The sequence below is a fragment of the Dendropsophus ebraccatus genome, chromosome 2 (genome assembly GCF_027789765.1).
Source record: "Dendropsophus ebraccatus isolate aDenEbr1 chromosome 2, aDenEbr1.pat, whole genome shotgun sequence".
NCBI lineage: Eukaryota > Metazoa > Chordata > Amphibia > Anura > Hylidae > Dendropsophus > Dendropsophus ebraccatus.
In genome coordinates, this window is record NC_091455.1 from 150316472 (window position 1) to 150340171 (window position 23700).

General features: G+C 43.7%; 1 protein-coding gene across 8 annotated transcripts in view; it reads left to right on the top strand.

Moving 5' to 3' along the window:
- COBL (cordon-bleu WH2 repeat protein) overlaps positions 1-23700 on the top strand; it is a 342443-nt gene that overhangs the window by 308624 nt on the left and 10119 nt on the right. For 7 of the 8 annotated variants that reach the window (XM_069958515.1, XM_069958510.1, XM_069958512.1 and 4 more), the window contains 3 exons: positions 15110-15219; positions 15972-17971; positions 18929-19036. In XM_069958515.1, the coding sequence (XP_069814616.1) occupies positions 15110-15219; positions 15972-17971; positions 18929-19036 (2218 nt within the window). Of the gene's footprint in view, positions 1-15109; positions 15220-15971; positions 17972-18928; positions 19037-19370; positions 19475-23700 lie in introns of all 8 variants that reach the window. The other variant, XM_069958514.1, reaches the window with a different exon arrangement.

The window sequence follows — 23700 nt, forward strand, 5'->3', positions numbered from 1 at the left end:
GACCAAATGTTCTAACACAATTAACACATTCAGTAGTTTCACATTGTAAGAATCAAGTGCCGTACATACTCTCCTTGTCCTAGTGAGGTCTCTGTCTGAGGCACACATCCCTGTTACTATGTTCAGTTTCTCCCAGTCAGTAACATAAGTGTATGTCCAAACTGCAGCAAGGAAGAGAACATCATATCTTTATAACCGGAACAACATGCTCTTGATACTAACCTGCAGCTGCATAAATCACATTATTACATGCAAGTTCTTTATAGTTTTGGCTTTTTTTTTTTTTCCTTAAAATGCCTAAGATAATAAATAAACGATCTTGTAGCAGAAACTGATGATAAAAAAGAATGATTGGTCAAGAGTAGGATGTAGAAAGCCTGGTCAAAGCCTGTCCAAGTACAGTATGTTCCCTTTTTAGTTTCTTCAAAGCAACCACTTCTTCAATTAAGTCGTAAAAGAACACACAAACTAAATTATTACTAAATAAAAAAAAAGCACATTTTCTTTTTTTTTTTTTTGCAATCTTCCCTGCAAGTTTGTCAAACATTTTATTGAGACAAATAAGGTTGTCATGTACACACTGAAGGCTATGTTCCCACACAATATTTTTGCTCAGTATTTTGGTCAGTATCTTGCAACTAAAACCAGGGACGTCATGCAGTGTCAGAACGCATCATGACGTCCCTGGACGTCATGCTTTCCCTGCCTCCCCTCTCTGTCCCTAGGTGAGTTCGGGCAGCAGGAGAAGGCTGTCTCACACAGCCTCCTCCTGCTGCCACTGCCCACTGCCACTGCCTTCGGGCTGTTAACACCATAGACACCGCAGGCGGTGCAACCGCAACGTCTATGGGAAGATATGCTTCCCCCTGCCGATCGGGTGCCTGGGAGGAGGCTGCGGCACATGCTGCTGCGCTCCCCCCAGGCTCCCCTTCTCTGCTGCTGGGCCCCCCACACGGCGCCCCCTCCCCGTGCTCCCCCGCGTGGCTGCCCCCTCCCCGTGCTCCCCCATCCTGAGCCGCCCCCCCCCCCCCCCCCCCCCCCCCCCCTGCTGATTGGGTGCCTAGGAGGAAGCTGGTGCACATGCTGCTGCGCTCCCCCCAGGCTGCCCTTCTTCTGCCTAGCCCCCCCCGTGCGGCTGCCCCCTCCCCCCTCTGTACTCTCTCCCTCACAAGCAATTGCCCGACTCCGGGAGGGTATTCATAGTGCATCTGGGTTGCTATGATTTCTAATGATCATTTGAATGATCTGTCAGTGTAAGGCTATGTTCACACGACGTTTAACAGCGTCTGCCGTCCGCCAGGCTGCATTCAGCCCGTTCCTGCAGCCGATACCTCCGTATCAGCTGCAGGAACATTGTTTATTCACAATTGATTTGCGGGCACCGGCGGCTGTGCCTGCAAATCAATTAGCCATTCACTGTAATGCAATGTGCAGCCGTGCTGCACATTGCGTTGTGTGAACAGCTGATGTTTCCGGCCACATGTGTACAGGCACATTATTCTAAAGTCTGTTCTAAAGATCGGGCGTTAGAATAACGATGTGTGAACACAACGGGCGACATTGCTGAGGCAATTGCAATCAGCGTCCGTTCTTTACTTAAAAATGACGTTGTGTGAACATAGCCTAACACTGACAGATCATTCAATATATAATGCATTACAGCACTGATCATGTGCCGTAATGCATTATAGATGTGAAGAAGTGAAAGTAAAAAAAACCAAAACACTAAACACATATATACATACATAATTAGGGTACAAACCCACTTGCCGGATCTGCAGCGAGTCTCCTTGCTGCGTTTTTGCAGCGAGACTCGCTGCAGATCCCAGCCCTATACTTTCATTAGCAGAGAAACTCACAGCAGGGATGTACATCCCTGCTGCGATTTTGTCTGCAGCCCTCCCCATTAACCCCCTAGCCGCCGGACATTATACATTACCGGGTCCCCGTTCCTGCTTGCTTCGGGGCTCCCGGTGTCTTCATGGCCCGCCCGGCCAATCAGTGCGCTGCGGCGGGGCAGCGCACTGATTGGCCGGGCGGAACGTTCCGGGAGCCGCCAAAGCAAGCAGGAGCGGGGACCTGGTAATGTATATCCTGCCCGCCCCCCTGCAGCCCCGATCACCCCCAGCCCCCGGCCACACGATCGCCCCCCGCAGCCCTGATCGCCCCCCGCACCCCCCGGCCGCATGATCGCCCCCCGCACCCCCTGGCCATACGATCGCCTACCGCAGCTCCCGGCCGCATGATCGCCCCCTGCACCCCCCGGCCGTACGATCGCCCCCCCCCCCCCCCCGCAGCCCCCGGCCGCACGATCATGCGGCCGGGGGGTGCGGGGGGCGATCATGCGGCCAGGGGCGTGCGGGGGCGATCATGCGGCCGGGGGGTGCGGGGGGCGATCATGCGGCCGGGGGCTGGAGGCGATTGGGGCTGCAGGGGGGGCGGGCAGGATATACATTACTAGGTCCCCGCTCCTGCTTGCTTCGGCGGCTCCCGACACGTTCCGCCCGGCCAATCAGTGCGCTGCCCCGCCGCAGCGCACTGATTGGCCGGGCGGGCCGTGAAGACACCGGGAGCCCCGAAGCAAGCAGGAACGGGGACCCGGTAATGTATAATGTCTGGCAGCTAGGGGGTTAATGGGGAGGGCTGCAGACAAAATCTTTTTGTTTCTCTGCTAATGAAAGTATAGGGCTGGGATCTGCAGCGAGTCTCGCTGCAAAAACGCAGCAAGGAGACTCACTGCAGATCCGGCAAGTGGGTTTGTACCCTTAAAGAAATAATTAATTACAATTAATAAATTAAATAAATAATTAAAATAAATAAATATATATATAAATTAACTAAATATACACATTCCCCATCCCCCTTTATAAATGATCCCCTATAAATAAGATACACATATTTGGTATCACTGCGTCCGAAATGACCCCATCTATTAACCTAATACATTAATTATTCCACCCTTTTAATGCTATTAAAAAAATAAATAAAAAACTAACAAAAATGAAATTTTTTTGTTAATCCCGCCCACTAAAAAATAAAGGAAGAACCTATCAAAAAGTCACACGTACCCAAAAGGTGTACCACTAAAAGCGTCAGCTTATGCCACAAAAAAAATCCCTCACATAACTCCATTAGTAAAAAAATAAAAATATTACCACTCTTACAATATGCAAGACACAAACAGTTTATATAGTATAAATGCTATAAATGCTATAAATCGTACTGTAATCGTACTGACCTGTCGAATAACGATAACATGTAATATGTGATGTATAGTAAACGGCGTACAAAAAAATGATGAAAAACTGCTGCTAAATTGTGTTTTTTATTCGTACCACCAAAAATGATTAGGGTGCCACATGTCCCTCAGTATGGTACCCATGGAAACCTTGTTTTACACAAATATTTTGGCACCGCAAGGCCTCTGTGACATGGTATAATGGCTAAAAAAACTGAAATAAAAAAAGGCCCCAAAATTTCTCAGGTCTCTGTCATCGGCTTGTGGTTGAGTCAGGTGACGCACTGCGGCCAAATATGGGGGATTTCTAGAAACATTGGAATAAGGGCAATAAATAGTGAGTGGTATTTTTCAGTTAGTATTTGCTGTGTAAGATGAAAAAAATGGATTAAAATGGAATATCTGCCAAAAAAAATTAAAATGTTAAATTTCCCCTCCAACTTGCTTAAATTTCTGCGAAACACCTAGAGGGTTAATAAACTTATGAAATGTTACTTTGAATACTTTATGGGGTGCCGTTTTTACAGTGGAAGGATTTATGGGGATAACTAACATACAGGCCCCACAAATCCACTTCAGAACTGAACTGGTCCCTAATGAAATCAGAATTTGAAATTTTCCTAAAATTTGAAAAATCGCTGCAAAATTTCGAAGCCCGCTAACATCCTAACAAGTAAAAGGATGTTTACCAAATGACGTCACCATAAAGTAGACATGTTGTAGATGTTGCAGTAATAATTTGTTTATGTGATATGACTATCTTTCTTAGGAAAAGAGAATTTTGAAGATAAAGAAACATACATTTTTAGAATTTTTGCACAAATGTGTTTTTTCAAAAAAACTACTGAGTGTATCAACCAAAGTATATCACAAACATAAAGAAGAATATGTCACGAAAAAACAATCTCAAAATAACCACGATAGTTAAAAGCATCACAGAGTTTATCGCTACATAAAGAGAGACTGGTCAGATTTGGAAAATAGGCCCTGGTCATTAAGGCCAAAACAGGCTGCAGAGGCAAGGGGTTAATGTAGAGATAGATATGAGCCCAGAGATTCTCAAGCTTTTTAAACAGTGACCTCACAAGCCAAAACATGGGGATTCCTGGACTTCATTAGTGGTGATCAGTTTGGCAAAACTGTTTTCTTTTTTCCCCTGAACCTAGTGCAACGTGTTTCCCTTCAACTTGAAATGTACAGTAAAACATAACAACATTAAGGCTATGTTCACACTGCATAAAATAACGGCCGTTATTTTAAACGCCCGTTATTTTGAGGCCAAAACAACGGCCGTAGAATTACTATCGTACGGGCTAGTCGTGAAACTACGGCCGTTGTTTAATTTTGATTCCTAGCATGATTATAAATGGGATGAAACAGGTCATTTACTTTAAATACTGTGCCCAGCCTCGGCTGTGATGAATCGGGCGTGATTAATTCAAAACTTACATTGCGTGAACATGGCCTAATACTGTATCGTATTGGAAAGACACATCAGTTGCTGTAGAACTTGTGATGCCATAAACTTTATGCACATGTACTCCTGAAGTAGCTTTTCTAGAGAAGCGTTTATCAAATGGTGATACAGGCCATATTAATGGCTAGGAGCCAAGTTTGGCTCTCATCCAAGCTATGCACTACAGAGCTTATTATCTGGCTTCTGCAAGCCTACAAAAGTTAGTAGCTGTGCTGAAAAATCTTTTCCTTACCAAAAATACATCTTAGCTTTATCTCAAACCAGATAATGTCAAAATTACTACCTGCAAAATATGTGCACCTTGTGGTGCATGGAAGCTGAGCTGACCAACTCAGTAAAGGGTTCCCCATGTAGGATTTATCTATAAAAAGACCATTTCAGTTGTCAAAGTCTATCTTGTGGCTGTAGGGAAAAAAAACACTATATATTTTTTTAATCTGTTTCAGGAAGCAAGGACGCAGTAATAATAATTCCTTTTTATGGCCCCAACATATTCTGGAGCACTGTACAGAGCTTGTAATCTCTCAGATTGGTCACTATCCTTATTGGGGGCTCATAATCTAATCTAACCTATCAGTATGTTTTAGAGTGTGGGAGTTAATTGGAGTACCTGGAGGAATCCCACAAAAAACTAAGGGAGAACACACAAACTCCTTGTAAAGATATATTATGAAGTTAAAGCAAATGTACTATCCGGTACATTGCTCTTTGTTTTACCTTGGATGCTCGAGGATCCTGGTAGTGCGGTCCCTTTTTTTTAGTCACTGCCAGGTTCCCACACTCGGTGCTGATGTTTTTCAGAGCACTGGGAGCAGACCCATTGTGACCACATCCCCTCCCCTCTGTTCTATTGATTCTAATGGAAAGGGAAGGGGATATGGTCACACTGGAAGGCGGCAGGCCTGCCCCTAGTGCTTGGGAAAAGACCGTCGCTGAGCACGGGAACTGGGCAGCTTTTGAAAAACAGGGGATCCTGGTGCCGAACAGCTAGATTTTAGGTAACCAAAATAATAATCAAAATGGACATTCAGTTTAACAAATATATCACAAGAAAAAGCAATGCTAAAAGCAATAACTGTATGCTCTAAACATAACAGAATATAATAAGATACACAGTACGCACATAATTATATTTATTAAAAGGAAAATTATAACACTAGTAGGAACAGAAAACTAAAAGCAATGGCAATCAATTCATTACAATGGAATCCATTGTCAGATGACAGACCCCACTGATGTATAAAGGGTCTGTTGGATTCGAAGTGTCCATTATTTTATCTGAAAAGCTAGAAGTGCAGTATTTATAGAGACGCCGCTTCAAAATGTGAGGATAGATGGAAGTTTGTTCCTCCTCATAATAGAAGGGTTTCTGTGGAAGCTTTTTAAAGGGTACCTGCCATTATGTTCTCTCACCTGATGGACATGCAGTCGTTCCTGCCACCAGTAGTTTGGGTAACTACGGATATGATCACACTAGGTTGGTTGTGTGCTAGAACACTGGCATGCTCATATCCATTATTTCCCAAACTATAAGCGGCACGAGCGACTGCGCACTGATCATATGAGGGAACATCACTGCAGATAGTCTTTAATATTGGGTAGAAGAAGTGGCATTAAAATACATTAATGGCCTATGTATGCTTTATGATTTGACCTGCACACATTAAACATATTTATCAATTTTATGTTTGTGCACACCCAGCATCAGTTGCATAGTTGTAGTGTCCAAGTGACAGCAACCAAAGAGCACTACCTATACAATGGTTTCAGTCATAATAGTGCTTAGACAATTGTTCCACTCTATAGGGTAGTGTTCACCTACAGCCCATAACTAGTGCTAGTCGGAGCACAGCTATTAATTATTTATATTCTGCACTGTGCAGTTTTGCTACACTGTTTTAGGAACCAGCTCCCATTGCCCCATTGTTGGCCTCTTCAGTAGAAGGGAAGTGGTAATAATTTCACAGCTGTGTGGAGGTACTGTATGCTTCAGGGAGATGGAGCCCCCTTCATACATATCTGATAACCTAAATTCCAACCCTGTCACTGAGAAGCTGAAAAAATTCAACTTTACAGAAATGTGTATGTAAATGTAACCAGAGAAAGTGTGCTCATAATGAAGTTGATTAGAAATAAATTTTAAATGGCTTCTGTGAATAAAGCACATAGTATTCCTGAGAGCAAACCAAAGATGAACTCTCAACAAAGATAACCACTGCAAAGTGTTCTGCTTAGAAGAAAAACATACTTTTCTGTGGTTTTCATCTAAGCCCAGACTTGCATGAAATGGAATGTTAAGTTGTGTTTGTGAAATGAGCTGAAATTTGAAGCCAAAACAATGTAGTATGCTCTAGTATAGTCTGTCAGAAATACCTTAAGGAGAAGTAAGTTTTAACTATACAGTATTTCATCTCAGTTTTAAAGTCAATTGCCAGTTTAATTATGAAAGAAAGAATATTTTCATGCAATTCTGACATTGAAATTCTCACCTTTAAATGTACTCAAATGTTGTAGCTGTAGCTCTCTTTAGGATACAGTGCCCCTGTTATACTCATAAAACTAAACTACATCTTGGTAAAAGGATATCAGGATTGTAAGTAGGAAAGTGGATTAATATTATGCTATATTTGGAACTGGGAAGGAATTATATCCCTTATTATGGTTTAGTTCCCTCTGATCAGGGTGACGCAAAGCATCCTCACTCAACCCTTTTGGTGCTAAACTATAAGCAGCTATCTATACAATTTCTAATGAACAGAACACCTGTCAAAGTGATGGGTGGTCTGCTTCTGCCTTTTTTTTTTTTTTTTTTTTTTTTTAGTCTCTCCTTTTTTTTTCCTTCAGATATCAATATCCTGAGGATTATGTCAAATTCTGTTGACTTCGTCAATGACTAGCATTTTTCTTTTTTATAAAATTGTCAACAAGTGGTGTGGGGTTGTTTTCAAGTGAATAAAAAATATTTTTCAATTATGTATTGTCTTTTTTCTTTACTTTACAGTAGTGAAAGCCATCTGGGGGCATTCATTACTAAGCCAGGTAAAATGGCTAACACTAAGCCCACCATTATTATTCCAGTACCCACCGTCACATGGGTACTTCGAAGAGCCTGGTGCCAGTAGTTTCAGAGCATCAAAAAAGAGCGTTCCTGGACTGGACAGTGGCAGGTTGGTATTATTAGGCTGGGGAGGGCCAAATTAAATGTCCCTTCCCACCCTGGTAATACTTGGCTGCTGCTGTTTGTTTTTTTTATCTGTCTGGTTATGGAAATGTGGGGACCCTAGTATCCATGTGGCATTGGGTACTAGGGTAATATTGGTGGGATTATTGGTAGCCATTTTACCAGCTAATACTAAGCCCCAGCTTAGTAATGGATGTTGTGTATTAGACGGCTTCCACTACTAAGCCTGTAAAGTAAAGAAAAAAGCACAATACACAATTGAAAAAAAAAAAAACGCCCCCACCCCTTGTTGACCATTTTATTAAACAAAAAATCTGCTGTTCATCGTTCACCAAATCTGACGTAATCCTCAGGATACCGATATCTGAAAAACAAAAAAAGGCCGGAGTAGAACACCCTTAAAAAAGCTACTTACAATCTGGCATCCAAGGGTTTAAATGAGGATGTCTTGCATCCCCACCTAATCCTTTGGGTGCCATAAAGAATATTTTGTCGCCCAGGGGTTTAAGTGGGGAAGCACTGCCTCCCCACTTAATCCCCTGGGGGCCAGCCTGATCTCCCAGTGCATCCGTGCCTTCAAGGGACGTGCATTCGGAGAAGATAGGGTAAATTTACCATAAGACATACTGAGCTTGATGTGTGCCGGGTCTGGCACCCGCCCCAGCAAGAAAGAGGTAACTTAACCCCTTCCTTTCTGGCATGGGTGCATTTGGGTAAACGTTTAGCAATGAACTACATGTTCGGGTCTGAACATTGACCTGAAAAACACCAAACTGCACCAAAAACTATTAACAAATAAAGACAAAGTTGCCACAAAAAAACTCCAAAAAAGTGCAAATGCCTAAAAAAAGAATTGACATTCCCACCATTAATGGTTTTATGGCATTTTTTTGTGGAGGCCAGGAAAGGCCTAAAAAAACCTGTGTCTGGGGGCTCCTTATTAAGTTAATTTAACTAAAGTATTATATAGTAGATTGGCAATATAAAAAAACAAAGTTCATCTGTCATACCATCATGCTTTCACACTGTAGCCACTACTTCCTTAACAAACAACTGTACCAAAGATCTCCACTGTGTATCCTGCAGTGAAAATGCAGATGTTGGCAACAATACAATTAACTCCAGTGTTAAACATTTTGCCCAGCATGTTAGGAATTCATTATCGGAAAGAAATGCTTCCTTATCCTTCCTTGTGTGCCTGACACATGAAAAAATGTTTATGTACAGTCTAATTTAAAAATCCATTTCCATGATTTATCTTGTTTCTATTTCTAAGCTTTCCAGAGATATCAGAAATTGTTTTTACATTCTAAAAAAATTATATTTTACTGTTCTGAAGCTCCACCAGAAAAAAAAGAACATTAACAAGTTTATTTCATATAACAACAGAAAAGCTAAAAAGCTGTAAACACATTTATACTCATGTTTTTGTGCAACAGTTACAACAGTTATAGGAGTGCAAAGATGTAAATAAAAAAATGACTCCCCCAATTTTAGTATCAAACATATCAATGTTTATTAAAAGTACAAAGACATATAGCACAAAGCCAATGGGCCTACAATCGGCCTTCAACATGAAAGGAAGAGAACAAACAACAATACAATAATCGAGTGCAGATAAGAGCAAAAAAGAAAAAAAAAGTAGAAATAAAATACAAACAAGAAAGTCCAGTATCCGTCGTCCCATCATATGGAAAGATAATATGAAATGTCCTTCACATGAGCTGAAGTAATCCAGGGTGTCCAAGTCTTCTCAAAAGCTTCCACAGTGTCCCCCCTTATTGACGCAATTTTTTCAGAAAGCAAAATATGATTTACAAGATCTTTAATCTTGTCTAGAGAAAGATGAGTTTTTTTCCAGCAAGAGGCAACATAGATCCTAGCTGCTAGCAAAATAAATTGTGCCAATTTAAACAGGCGATAGGGAAGCCTAGATGGCTTAAAGGGAACCATTCACCCCGTGGCCCCCGTTAGAAACAGACATACAGTAACATAAAGGTCAATATACTTACCACATCGCTCCCGGTCCCGTCCCGGATCCCGTTGTTGACACGGAGAAATCGCCGATTCTTCTTCTCCCGCCCATTATGGTAATGAGCTGAGATGAGTCCAACGTCCATAGGAAACGACGGACGAGTCCAACTTATTCATGAGGTCCTCTTCTCGTCGCCGCCCATCCACGCCTCCTGGAACTTGATTGACGTCTTCAGTCTTCAGTCTTCTGCCGAATTCCCGCGCAGGCGCCGTTGCGATGGTCTCGTCACCTCTTCTGCGCCTGCGCGGTAAACAGGATACGTGTTCGAGCCAATCGGCGCACGCGCAGTAAACAGTGAAGCTGCGGAGCGGCTTCAATTGTGAACTGCGCATGCGCCGAAAACGACTGTCACGGCGCCTGCGCGGGATCCGGCGAGAAGATAGAAGACGAGGAGGAAGAAGATCCGGCGTCAATCAAGTGTCGGAGGCGGGGAGAAGGCTGGACTTCGGGCCGGCGGCGCTCATTACCATAATGGGCGCGAGAAGAAGAATCGGCGATTTCTCCGTGTCAACAACGGGATCCGGGACGGGACCGGGAGCGATGTGGTAAGTATATTGACCTTTATGTTACTGTATGTCTGTTTCTAACGGGGGCCACGGGGTGAATGGTTCCCTTTAACTCCAAATAGGCACGCCTGAGGTGTGCTAGGGAAAGGTCGGCCAATTGCGTCCACCACCAGCTGAATCACCTGTGTCCACAATCTCTGGACTACAGGGCAAGACCACCAAATGTGGTGCATGTCTCCTATCTCCTGACAGCCTCGAAAACAAAATGGAGACACCTCTGGGTATACGGCATGCAACCTAGCAGGAACATAGTAAGTCCTATGTAATACCTTAAGGGCAGTCTCTGCGAGGGATACCTGCCAACTCCCTTTGCTAAGCAATTCACTACTATTTTTCCATTGCAATGGTGACAAAGTTATATGTAAATCAGTCTGCCATTGGGTCATGTTGGAGAGTTTTTTGTCAGCAGGCAACGAACACAATAATGAGTAAAGCATAGATAGCATGCCGGACATACCAGGGGTGTATAATGCCAGGCGCTCAAAATCCGTAGGCGAGATATCCACTCCTAATGCTTTGAGTGAACCAAAAAATGAATAAATCTGCTGCAAACGAAACCTCTCAGATGGGGGTGGACTAAACTGGCGATCACATTCCTCCATAGTATATATACGCTTTCTACATAGAAAATCTTGCAAACAGAGTAAATTGTTCACTTTCCACCAAGCAAATTGAGATTGCAAAAGACCAGGTGGAAAATGAGGATTACCTAAGAGAGGGGTCAAGGGGGAAACCACCGATTGGAGCTTATTCTTAAATCTCACCCGCCTTCACAGTGCAAGAGAATACAACACTAACTGTGCAGATGCATGTAAACGTGGTAAAGTAGGCGCACAGGACCACATCAGGGCTTGTACTGAGTAAGGCAGGACCAAGTCAGACTCCAGTTGGACCCAGCTAGGAGCAGTACCCTTGATATTGACCAGGAGCAGTTGGGCCAATCGGGCTGCGGTATAGTAGTGGCGTAAATGGGGAACAGACAAGCCTCCAGAACGCTCCAGAATTGCTAAGTCCATGTACAGGTGGACAGAGGGCGGCATCCCAGGCAGGGGATCCAAGTTGCGCGCCGTAGCCATGATGGCGTCTCTCATTTCTGGGTAGTGAAGGCGCAGTATAATGTCTCTAGGAATATCAGCATTGCGAGGCTTAGTAAGTGCTCTATGTATTCTGTCAAATCGGAGCATCTCCTCTAGGGCAGTAGGGAGTAAGGCCTTAAAGAGGGTAGTGACTGTGTATTTCAGTTCCACGTAGGATTCAGCCATACCTCCTATCCGTATATTAGCACAGCGGGACCGGTTTTCAAGGTCCTCAAGCTTCAGCTCCATTATGTCCAGACGTTCAGCATGTTCCACCACATCTTGGCGGTCAGAGTCCAATGTGTCTGTAATCTCATCTATCTTTTGCTCCACGTCCGCCACCCTCTGTCCCAGCTCCTGTACTTGGGCTGTAAAGTCAGTTAACACCTTATGCAGTTCCTGCCGAAATAATGCCTTGATAGATTTAAAGAAGGCAGGAGTATCCTGTGGATCCGGGAGCTGGGCTGCGTCGCTCTCTCCCTCAGCAGTCTGTGAAGAAGATAAGATGGCGCCCGCGTCTTCCTGTGAGGCCTGCATAGAGCAGAAGATGTCTGGAATAGACTGAGAAAAACGATTAGTAAGCTTCTCTTTTGTCCTCCGAACGCTTCTAGGCAGGGTTCCCCTCCGGCCTGTCATAGTCAGGTGCTAGTTTGCCAAAGATTGGCGCTGAATTATGCCGGTGTTAGCGCGGGTAGAGCGGAGCTCACATGGGACACGTCTTCCTCAGTGAGCCGCGCGCATGCGCCCTACTCCCCTAATTTTAGATCCTTAATCAGAGGCATAACTTGGAGAATCTTGGATCCTGGGGCCTGTATGTTATAAAAATGTATGCATAGAGTCTGTACCCTCTTAAACAGCCAGCCACTATCATCTTATGGAAGATATGGGCTTTCAAAAATAGAGGCACTGTTTTAACTCCTTAGCAACCGGCCTATTTTGGAACTTAATGACCAAGCCATTTTCATGTTTTTTTTTATATTGCCACCTTCCAAGAGTCGCAGCATTGTGTTATTTTTGCACACAAAGCCATATGAGGTCTTGTTTTTTGTAGGACAAGCTATACTTTTTTTCAGATTTATAAAACCTATTGATTAGTTTTTATTAACCCTTTCTTGGAGGGATAATAGAAAAATGGTTACAGCGATACCAAAATTGTATAGTTTTTTTTTAACTAAATATAGCAATTCTGGTGCTTTTGTTTTTACAGCATGTGTCGTGCGATATAATTAACAGTATAGTTTTATAGATTGGGTCATTACGGATGTGGTTATACCAAACATGTAAAGGTTTTGTGTTTTTGAGATGTTTTTATGTAATGTTTATTGTACTGTATATGTACTGGAATGTAATGCATTTTATATTATTGGGGGGCTGGGGGGATTTTTTTTCCTGTGGTTTGGTTTCTTTTTTACTTTTACACTAGTGGACTGGTGATCTTTGATCACTGATACAATAAATTGCACTAGTAGTGCAATCTATTGTAGATGTTAAATTAGATTATCAACAATATATTTTTTTTTCAGTATTTCTATTCAAAAAGTGACCTCTTATATTCTATAGAGTCATTACATACAGAGTGGACTTTTTCAAGCGTTTATTTCTGTTAAAGTTGATGATGATAGATTACAGCCAGGAAAAAGTCATTATTTCAGAAAATTAAAATAATTAACCCAAAACACCTGCAGTGGCTTCCTAAGTGTTTTAAAAGGTCCCTTATTCTGGTTCAGTATGCAACACAATCATGGGGAAGACTGCTGACTTGAGAGATGTCTAGAAGGCAGTCATTCACACACTCCACAAGGAGGGTAAGCCACAAAAGTTCATTGCTAAAGAAGCTGGCTGTTCTCAGAGTGCTGTATCAAAGCATATTAATGGTAAGTTGAGTGGAAGGAAAAAGTGTGGTAGAAAAAGGTGCACAAGCAACTGGAGAACCACAGTCTTAACAGGATTGTAATGAATTTTTTTTAAAGAGATTCACAAAAAGTGGACTGATGCTGGAGTCAGTGCTTCAAAACCCACCACATCCAGAGCAGGACAAGGGCTACAAGTGTCGCATTCCACGTCTCAAGCCACTCCTGACCAATAAATAACGACAGAAGCGTCTTATCTGGGCCAAGGAAAAGAAGAACTAGACTGTTGATCAGTGGTCGAATGTGCTGTTTTAGATGAAAGTAAATTTTGCATTTCTTTTGGAAATCAAGGTCCCAGAGTCTGGAGGAAGAGTCTAAGCTGCTTGAGGTCTAGTGTGAAGTTTCCACAACCAGTGATGGTTTGGGGAGCCATGTCATCTGCTGGTGTAGGTTCACTGTGTTTTATCAACACCAAAGTCAACGCTGCTGTCTACCGGGAAATTTTAGAGCACTCCCTGCTTCCCTGTGCTGAAAAGATTTTTGAAGATGGAATTTTCATCTTCCAGCAGGATTTGGCCCCTGTCCACACTGCCAAAAGTAACAATACCTGGTTTACTAACCACAGCATCACTGTGCTTTATTGGCTAGCAAACTCTTCAGACATTAACCCCATAGAGAATTTATTGGGTATTGTCAAGAGGAAGATGAAAGACACCAGACCCAACAATGCAGAAGAGCTGAAGGCCGCTATCAAAGCAACCTGGGCTTCAATAACACCTCTGCAGTGCCATCAGCTGATCTCCTTCAAGTCACACCGCATTGATGCCGTCATTAATGCAAAAGGTCCCCCGACCAAGTATTGAGGGCATTTACTGTACAGACTTTTCATTTGGCCGACATTTTTTTGTTAAAAAAAAATTTTTTCAGTTGGTTTTATATAATCAAATTTTCTGAAATACTGACTTTTGGGTTTTTCTTGGCTGTAATCCATAATCATTTACTTGAAAACGCTTGAAAATCATAATCATAAACGCTTGAAAAAGTTCTCTGTATGTAATGACTCTATGGAATATATGGGGTCACTTTTTAAATTGAATTACTGAAAAAAAAATTGTTGATATTCTAATTTATTGTAAACCACTGTACATGGTAATCCCATGGAGACCATCGGGACCGGATGGCGCTACGGGACATCATGATCACGTGAGTATGCCCCGCTGCCACCGGAACCCGTTACATGCCGCTGTCATGATTTGACAGCGGCATTTAACGGTTAAACTACCCAGAGCGAAGGGTTCTCTACTTTACAGTAAGTTAGTGGTGCACGATGCACCACTAGTTGCTGCTAGTCCAGAGGAGGTGGTGATTTAGTGCACAACCACTTAACTCTTTACACTCTTACGCTCTTCACCTGAACTATGAAATGTAAAAACCAATTAAACATATTTACATTGTTCCCTATGGAAACACACAGCTCGGTTTTTGAACTACTCAGTTCTGGAACAGCCTTCCATTGGGTTCAAGAATAGAGGTATTACTGTACATAGGAAGCTAAGGTATCCCATGAATAGAACGGTCAAATATCAGCTAAAAATCTTAGGGACTATTGTAGAAAGCATCTATATAATGAACATACTTTTTACATGCCAGTAACTATGAATTAAAAGAAGCACGTGTGTTTTGCAGCTCCACCAAAACAGAAGATGAAGTGGCTCTAGTTAAAAGTGGGGATGAAGAGAATTTTATAGCTCAGCAGTTCCAGCAGACACTTGCGGAGCTTGATGAAGACTCAGAAGGTATTGTCTATGATAATTGTTCCCACTAACAGTACAGTGATCATTACTGACTATACTCTTATACTAATTGCCTGATCTTAACAGCCTTTAATCTTGATTTTCAATACTTAGGGGAACATATTCAAAACTAAAAAGGCACTTTTTTCTCCACCTTCCTATATGCTTTTTTCCCCTGTTGGAGAATAACTATTAATTGTGGCAAAAATATTTCTTTACTACAGTGACCATGGATTGCTTATGTATAATGTGTTTCCAAAACCATTACAATTTTCACAGAATACAAACAGAGCGTAGATATCCTTAGTGCCAATCTTTGCGTCTATAAAGTCCTGTAGAGTAGCTAATAATTAATATGTTAAAAACATGGTACAGTGCTAAAGGTATTGCCTGCATTCCCCACATAATAACAATACATAAAATGCCTAAATAAATACTCCCATAATAGTATCACACATTGCCTATAGTACCTTTCATTTTGACTTATTTACTACACCAATACTACTCTGTGGCTTAAAAAAAGTGTCATATGTCCACAAAACACTAGATCTAAAGTGTACCTATTATTTTCCTTGTTCTGGGTACAGCAATGAAAAACATGTTTAAGTGTCTGGATCTAATAAGTAAAAAAAATTATCTAGGCATAAAGGGACAAACTCCCTTTTTGTGTGGTTTTAATGCTTTTTACCTATATCTTTTCAAGGGATAAATACATATTCTGGAAGACTAGTACAGTAATGATATTTATTTTACAGATATGGATGATGGTGACATTGGAGGGAGCAATAATATTGGTACTAGAACAAGTCCTGTAGGTGAAGAGTCAAGTCACTATAATGACTCCAGTGAACATAGTGCTGCAGTTCCTGTGACCATTATCGATGAGGTTCCAGAAATTAATTCTTTAAAATACAATCCACATAACATCACGAGTATGGTAGAATACAATGAAGTGGAACAATCTTCTGCTATTGGTAACAACCAGAGTGTTGATGAAGAAGGAACAGAAAATCAGCATAGTATAGTGTACAAAACTCATAGATCCTTTTTACAAGACAGTAATTCTAAAGCTGGAAGTTTTAAAGATGTCAAAAATCACTTTACATCAGATAGATCTATAAATGATTACCATAATAATACATCTCACAAGCAATCATCTAATAAAGTAATACCTCCTCCCTCCACCAAAGTGTCCCAAGAAACCAGACCAGCAAAAGAAAGAATTGACATAATGTCAGAATATAAACAGAAAATGGAAAGCAAAGAGAACACTGCTTTAAATAATGTTTATAAGTCAGCTGAGTCCAAGCCAGTACTTAGGCGACAACAAACATATGAAGCAAAAGTGGGCATGACTACCTTTACAGTTGTGCCACCCAAACCAGACATTAAAAAATATGACAGAGAGGTTTCCCTGTCAGCCAGTGCCATTAAGATAGATGATCTAGGGAATCTAATAAGCCCCCCCTCATTTGACAAAAAAGATAAGGAAGATACTTTCACTAGTGAAACAGGAGGGTCTCTTGTTGAGAAGCCTCTATTGGAAAAGGCTAAAGAGTTTTGGAGATCAAATTCTATGGATTCACAAGCTGTACAGTCAAAAGAACAAACTGTCAAAAAGTTTGCCCCCATCAAAAGTTATAAGCCAAATTCACCCCAAGAAAATAAAGTAAATTCTACATTATTTATGGGTTTAAATCAACAGATACCGACAAAATCTGCCCCCAAATTAACAGCTCCACAGGAAAAGATGATCATTATTGAAAATACAAGCAAGGGAAGAACAGAAGTGTCAATTGTAAAACCAACCGTACCTAGTATATTTAATGAAACAAAACCTACAAAAGGTCCAAATGAAGCCATGACCCTTACTGAAAGTGCAATTAAGAGGAAAACTGACCAACAAACTGCAGTTAATGAAAGACCTAATCGATCACAACAGATCACACCAGTTCAATTGTCAAAAGCTTCACAACAGAGAGTAGTCATTATTGAGCAACCAAACAATGATAGAAAAGATCTGCCATTTCTGAAATCTTCCAAGCGGACATCGAGCCAATATGTTGCATCTGCTATATTCAAGTATACAGAACCTGTAGATAAAAAACCCGTACAAACTTCAGAGGCCAAAATGAACACAAATTGTGATAATGGGAACGCATCAAAAAGTAGTCCATGCTTTATAAAGGAGGAGACAAAAGTAGAAAATAAAGCCACAAATAGGCAAAATTTCAGCAACAATAATGGGCAAGTAATAAACAGAAGTTTTCTCCAAGCTGAGTGTGAGCAATCGGTTGCAGTGAAAAAAGAAAAATCATTGTCTGGACAGACTGGTCCCAGTGGATCACAAAGTATTTTGGGAAACACAGATGTAACTAAAAGGACAGATATAAATTCTTCTGCTTCAGCTGATTCTTCACGTTTTTCTCGACCAACATCAGGTCTGCCGTCGAATGCCTTCTTAAAAGCTGTCAGAGAAAAGTCAGTTAAAATGGAACAAGCCAATTCAGTTGCTCCCATAAAAGTAGCACCTGCCTCAATAGTAACCCCTGAGAAAGAAGAAAAAACTGATATTGAAATTATACCTTCAACGGTAATAGATGAACCAGACAGTCCCAGCAGTAATGTTTTTGGACCTAAGGCAAGATTCCGACCAGTTGTACAGAAGCCTATGCAGAACGACAGCTCTCTTCATAGTGCCCTAATGGGAGCTATTCAGTCTGGAGAAGGTAAAGAGAAGCTTAGAAAAATTCAGGTAAGCTATTTTACTGGATAAAAAAATACAAATACTATACTATAAGTGTAAAAATAGTTGTATATATAAATGATTGCATAATCTAGTCAACAACTAAAATTTACATTTACATTAACCTATTATGTATCCCAACTGTTGACACTTTCTCGGCTTTCAGTGGTCTTGCATGTAGCCACTAGAAAAGCCACAGCTGGGAAGAAGATATCAAGTGGAAATGACTAGTTCCTGAGGAAATAAGTTTTACAGCAAGAGGTCCATTATGTGGGCAAAGAATTATATTTGTTTTATTTGATTTAAAAGAGTGCTTGTGTTAGTTTTTTTGTTTGTTTGTTTGTTTGTTTGTTTGAATCCACAGATATCCTAAAATACTATTAAAAATACTATTAGGCCATGTTCACACAATGTAAGTTAAGTATTAATCACGGCCGCTAGAGGGAATCCAGGCTGCAGTGTATACACATAGGGGGAGATTTATGAAAGGGTGTAAATATACACCTGGTGTAAACTGCCCACAGCAGCCAATCACAGCTCCACTTTTGTTCTACCAGAGCTGAAAGGTGAGCTGTGATTGGTTGCTGTGGGCAGTTTACACCAGGTGTATATTTACACCCTTTCATAAATCTTACCCATAGTATACACTCCAGCCGGGATTGCTAGCAGACACGCAAAAAACTGACATGTCAGTTTTCTGCGGCTGCTATTCATTGAATAGCGGCCGTAGAAGACATGTCGGCGCGCACTCCATTGTGAGCAGTGGTGAATTCAGCAGAATTGAAGATCATCCAGCTGGTACTGCAGTACCGACTGTGATGATCTTCTCTGACAGCGGCTGTTCTGTGACCCAGCTGGGTCACAGAACATCCAGCGTCTTACGCCATGTGAACATGGCCTTACTGTGGACATTATCAGCTGCTTAAAATGTTTCTTAATTACAAGATTGTTATGTGTTTCTATTAGCACTCACCAACAGATGAAAGCGAAAGGAAGTTTGTTGAGCCAGAGAATGAAAGATCTGCATTACTTTCAGCAATTCGAGCTCACAGTGGCATGTCAAAACTGAAAAAGGCAAGTGGTAACTTAAGTCCATGGACTGCCTAAGTGACAGTATGCAGCATTACTGCATTGCTGTAATTGATTTTATATAACATCAGTAAATTCTGCAGAAAGATCACTCTAATAGGATAAACCTTGCAAACAGTTGTGCAATCTTAAGCAATAGGCCCAGGTTTATCAACATCTGTAAGATTAGTGTACACTGCTCATAGCAACTAATCACAGCTCAGTTTTCATCTCTGGTAAACTTATGAGTAATTTGTTGCTATGGGCAGTTTACATCAGTTTCTATTTTACACACTTTGATAAATCTTGACCATATTGTATGTGTCTTTTGGTTCTGCAGTATGTTCAGCTCCATTTGCCATGGCTGAAACGCGACTGTGAAGAACATTCCAAGAAGGAACCTCTGATGCAGTGTGGACCTAGCTTAAGTACATTGATCTTCAAGTAGGCCAGATTTAAAGGAAAAATAACAAAACAAAATGAACATTGAGAGTTTCAAATAAAGTAATCTCATGAATAACACAAGGGTTTCCTGTCATGTCATGTCAGGGTTTACATGTCAGGTGAGGCAACAGAACCTTTAAAAATTTAGTGACTTACAGTGACATAATTTCTGAGTAGACATAGGCCCAGACCTACAACTTCTGATGACTGCACAGTTTGTTGGTAGACCACCACCACCACCACCACCAACACACACCCACATCTGAGATTATTCTGATGGAAAGCACATACTATAGTTTTGTGCATACTCAGATGAATGTCAGAGTTAAGAGTGAAAAAAAATAAGTTTGCCACCACTCATTAGGTTAAACATTAACCCCAAGGCCCAGCAGTAGCCAACATTGAGGCAAGGGCAGGCACAGCAGTAGTCAACCTAGTTGCCAGTCAAGGCTCAGCAGTAGCCAACATTGAGGCAAGGGCAGGCACAGCAGTAGTTAACCTAGATGCCAGTCAACGCCCAGCAGTAGCCAACATGGATCCAAGGGCAGGAGCAACAGTAGCCAACATGGAGGCCAGGCAGGAGCATGAGTAGCCAACAAGGAGGCCAGTACAGGAGCAGCAGAGCCAACATGGAGGCCAGGCAGGAGCAACAGTAGCCAACAGGGAGGCCAGGGCAGGATCAGCAGTAGCCAAAATGGAGGCCAGGCAAGATCAGCAGTAGCCAACATGGAGAACAGGCAGGAGCAGCAGTAGCCAACATGGAGGCCAGGCAGGAGCAACAGTAGCCAACTTGTAGGCCAGGGCAGGAGCAACAGTAGTCAACATGGAGGGCAGGCAGGATCAGCAGTAGCCAACATGAAGGCCAGGCAGGATCAGCAGTATTTAACAGGGAGGCCAGGGCAGGAGCGGCAGTAGCCAACATGTAGGCCAGGGCAGGAGCGGAAGTAGTCAACATGGAGGCCAGTGAAGGCCCAGCAGTAGCCTATATGGAGGCCAGGGCAGGAGCGGCAGTAGCCAACATGGAGGCCAGGGCAGGAGTAGCAGTTGTAATGAGGTGACATGAGCAGCGGAAGCAGAATAATGAGGTCCATGGACAGGCGAGAGGTAGCAGGGCGGCAGCAGCAGCAGGAATGGTGGAATGACCAGTACGGTCTAGTTCACATATAGGCCATAATAGAAGCAGAAAAGGTCCTACATCTTGGTGACAACATGACCAAATCCTACTCTGTGGTATCAGGAGCAGGTGTCACAAAGTCCTTATCTATCCATGTGGCGTTCATTTTGATGAAAGTCAGACGCTCCACACTATCACAGGACAATCTGGTTCTCCTGGGACTGACAATATGACCTGCTGCGTTGAAAACTTGCTTGGATGTCACACTGCTGGCTGGACAGGAGAGTATGTCCAAAGCAAATTCAGTTGTGGCCAGACATCTAATTTTCCCACCCAGTAGTCCAGGGGTTCGGGGACGTTAGGTGGCAACGTAGAGTCCAAAAACACCTGGACTTGCTGTTTGAGGTGTGCCGCCATGTCCTGCTGTGTGTGGGTGCCCCTGAAAGCGTGCATCATGGACATCAGGCTCAGACTGGTGCCGCTGCTCATGCCACCCAAGCTGCTAGAGGAGGATGTGGAGGAGGCAGCACTGCTGGTGTGGCCCTGGTGGGAATTGCGTGAATGAGAGCGTCGTGTTTCAAAGGCTGCCACTAACTGTGCACCCAGCTCCTCTCTATAATAATTAATTTTTTCCTCCCGTTAGGAAGGGTAAATGAATTCACACAGCTTGTTGCGATACCGTGGGTCCAGTAGTGTGGCCAGCTAGAACTCGTCCCATTGACGAATCCTTTGCAAGCGTGGGTCGGCCCGAAAGCATATCAACATGCGCATAGCCATTTCCACCAGGGAGTGGGAAGGAGTCCCCGCCTCCGTCTCCACAGCATACTGCCAATGGGTACTGTCTCTATCCTCCTCATCCTCCTCATAGCCCTGCATATCCTCCTCTGGCCCCCCTCTGGTCTGGCAGAAAGGCTCATCTCCTTCTCCTCCACTCGTCTCCCCTAAGAGTTCCTGTGCGTTCAGGTCCTCCTCCTCCTCCTCAACTTCCTCCCCCTTCTCTTCCGTCAAGCCTTCCTCCAGCGACCCAGGCTGTGACAGTGGCAAGACCTGTTCCCCCTCGCCACTGAGTCGCATCAGCATCAGCTCCAGTACATGAAGCATGGGTATGATGGCGCTCAGTCCTGTGTCTTGCCCACTGACCAGAAAGGTGGCCTCCTCAAAGGGTCGTAGCAAGCGGCAGGTGTCACGCATGAGCTGCCACTGGCCGAGCTCCAGGTTACACAGGGGAGTCGCCGTGTCCGCCTGCATCAAGAGGAAATCAGTCAAAGCCTTCCTCTGCTCATAGAGCCGGTCCAGCATGTGGAGGGTGGAGTTCCACCACGTGGCTACATTGCAAATGAGACGATGGTTGGGAAGACCATTCCTTCACTGCAGGTCGAGGAGGATGTGGTGAGAGCGACTTGAATGGCTGAAATGGTTACACAGCTTTCGAGCCATTGACAGCACAGTCTGTAAATGGGATGAAGACTTTAGAAACTGTGTAACTATTAGGTTTAAAACATGTGCCATACACGGGGCGTGCCTCATACCTCCTCGATGCAGCGCGGAGAGAATGTTGCTCCCATTGTCACTTACCACCGTCCCAACTTTAAGATGGCGTGGAGTCAGCCACGAGAGGATTTTGGTCTCGAGCAGGCGGTGCAGCTCTTCCCCTGTGTGTCTCCTTTCACCGAGGCAGGCTAGATGCAGCACAGCGTGACACCTCTGTGCTACACCCAAGTGGTACAAGGGAGGAACACTGGCGGTTGAGGAGGTTTTGGACCTACTGGAGGAGGTGGAGGAGGGCCGCGACATAGGAACCCTGCTGTGACAACGGGGTGGTGTCATCGCCCTTCCCTGGCCAAGTTGCTGGGGGTCCACCAGCCATATTACATTTACCCACTGAGCAGTAATGGACATATACTGCCCTTGCTTGTAATTACAGCTCCAGATGTCTGTGGTTAAATGTACATGTCTGCTCACTGAATGGCTCAGCGAGTCAGCAACCTTTTCGCGAACATAGCTATACATGGCCGGGATAGCTGTGTTGGAAAAGTAGTGTCGACTCGGCACCTTCCACCGTGGATCCGCACACGACATCAGTTCACGGAAAGGTGCCGAGTCGTCAACTTTAAACGGCAGAGCCTGGAGCACCAGCAACTTGGCCAGGTGGGCGTTCAGCTTGACTGCTGCGGGATTGCTGGGTGCATATGTCTGCCTCCGGTATATTGACTCCATGATGACAGGCTGCCTACTGCTAGCAACACAGGGGCCACCAGCCGGAGAAGGGAGTGAAGACACACTCCCTTCAACAGAGGAGGTCTGACTCTGTGAAATGCCCCCCTGACTACTGCTGCTTCCTGCTGCTGTTGACCGCGGCTCTGCCTGGGCCTGCTGTGACCCACTATCACCCCGTTTCTCCCAGGCGGAAAGGTGGTGGCACTTCATATGGGCAGCCATGGCGCTGGTGCCAGGATGGCAACTCTTGCCTCTTTTAATGCGCCTGTCGCATAGGTGACAGATGACCACATAGGTATCCTCCGGCCACTTTTTAAAAAACTGCCACACAGGCAAGGTGTAGAGTCTAGTACCGACAGGCTGTGAGGATGGGCAGGCGCTGCCGATACTAGGACCTGCAGTGGAGGAGGTTTCCCCAGTTGTCATCTGCTTGTCCCGACTACGCTTCCGACTTGTTAGTTGACTACTGCTGCCTGTCTGCTTTTTAGTTGTGGCGGGCCTGCTGGTGGACGGATTCCCGGTTGACGAATCCGTTGAATAAGCCAAATCCTGCCGTGGGTCCCATGTAACATCCAATGTAGCATCATCCTGTTCCAGAATGATGCTATCATCCTCATCAGGCTCCTGCCCAGCCCTCTCTCGTCTACTGCCTACTGCTCTCCTGCCAGGCCTAACATGGGCCTGCTCTGATATCGCCTCCGACACAGCTATGCCCTGCACTTGATTGCCCCCTGTCTCTTCGTCCACGTGCTCATCGTCATCAAAGAGCAGTTGGCTGCTCATAGACGCCAACAGCTCCCTGGCAGGCGGCGGGTCAAAAGTTAGCGGGATGTTGCTGAGGATGTCAGTTGGAGGACGTGGGGGAATTGCTGCGTGCCCGTGCCAAGTCAGGGTC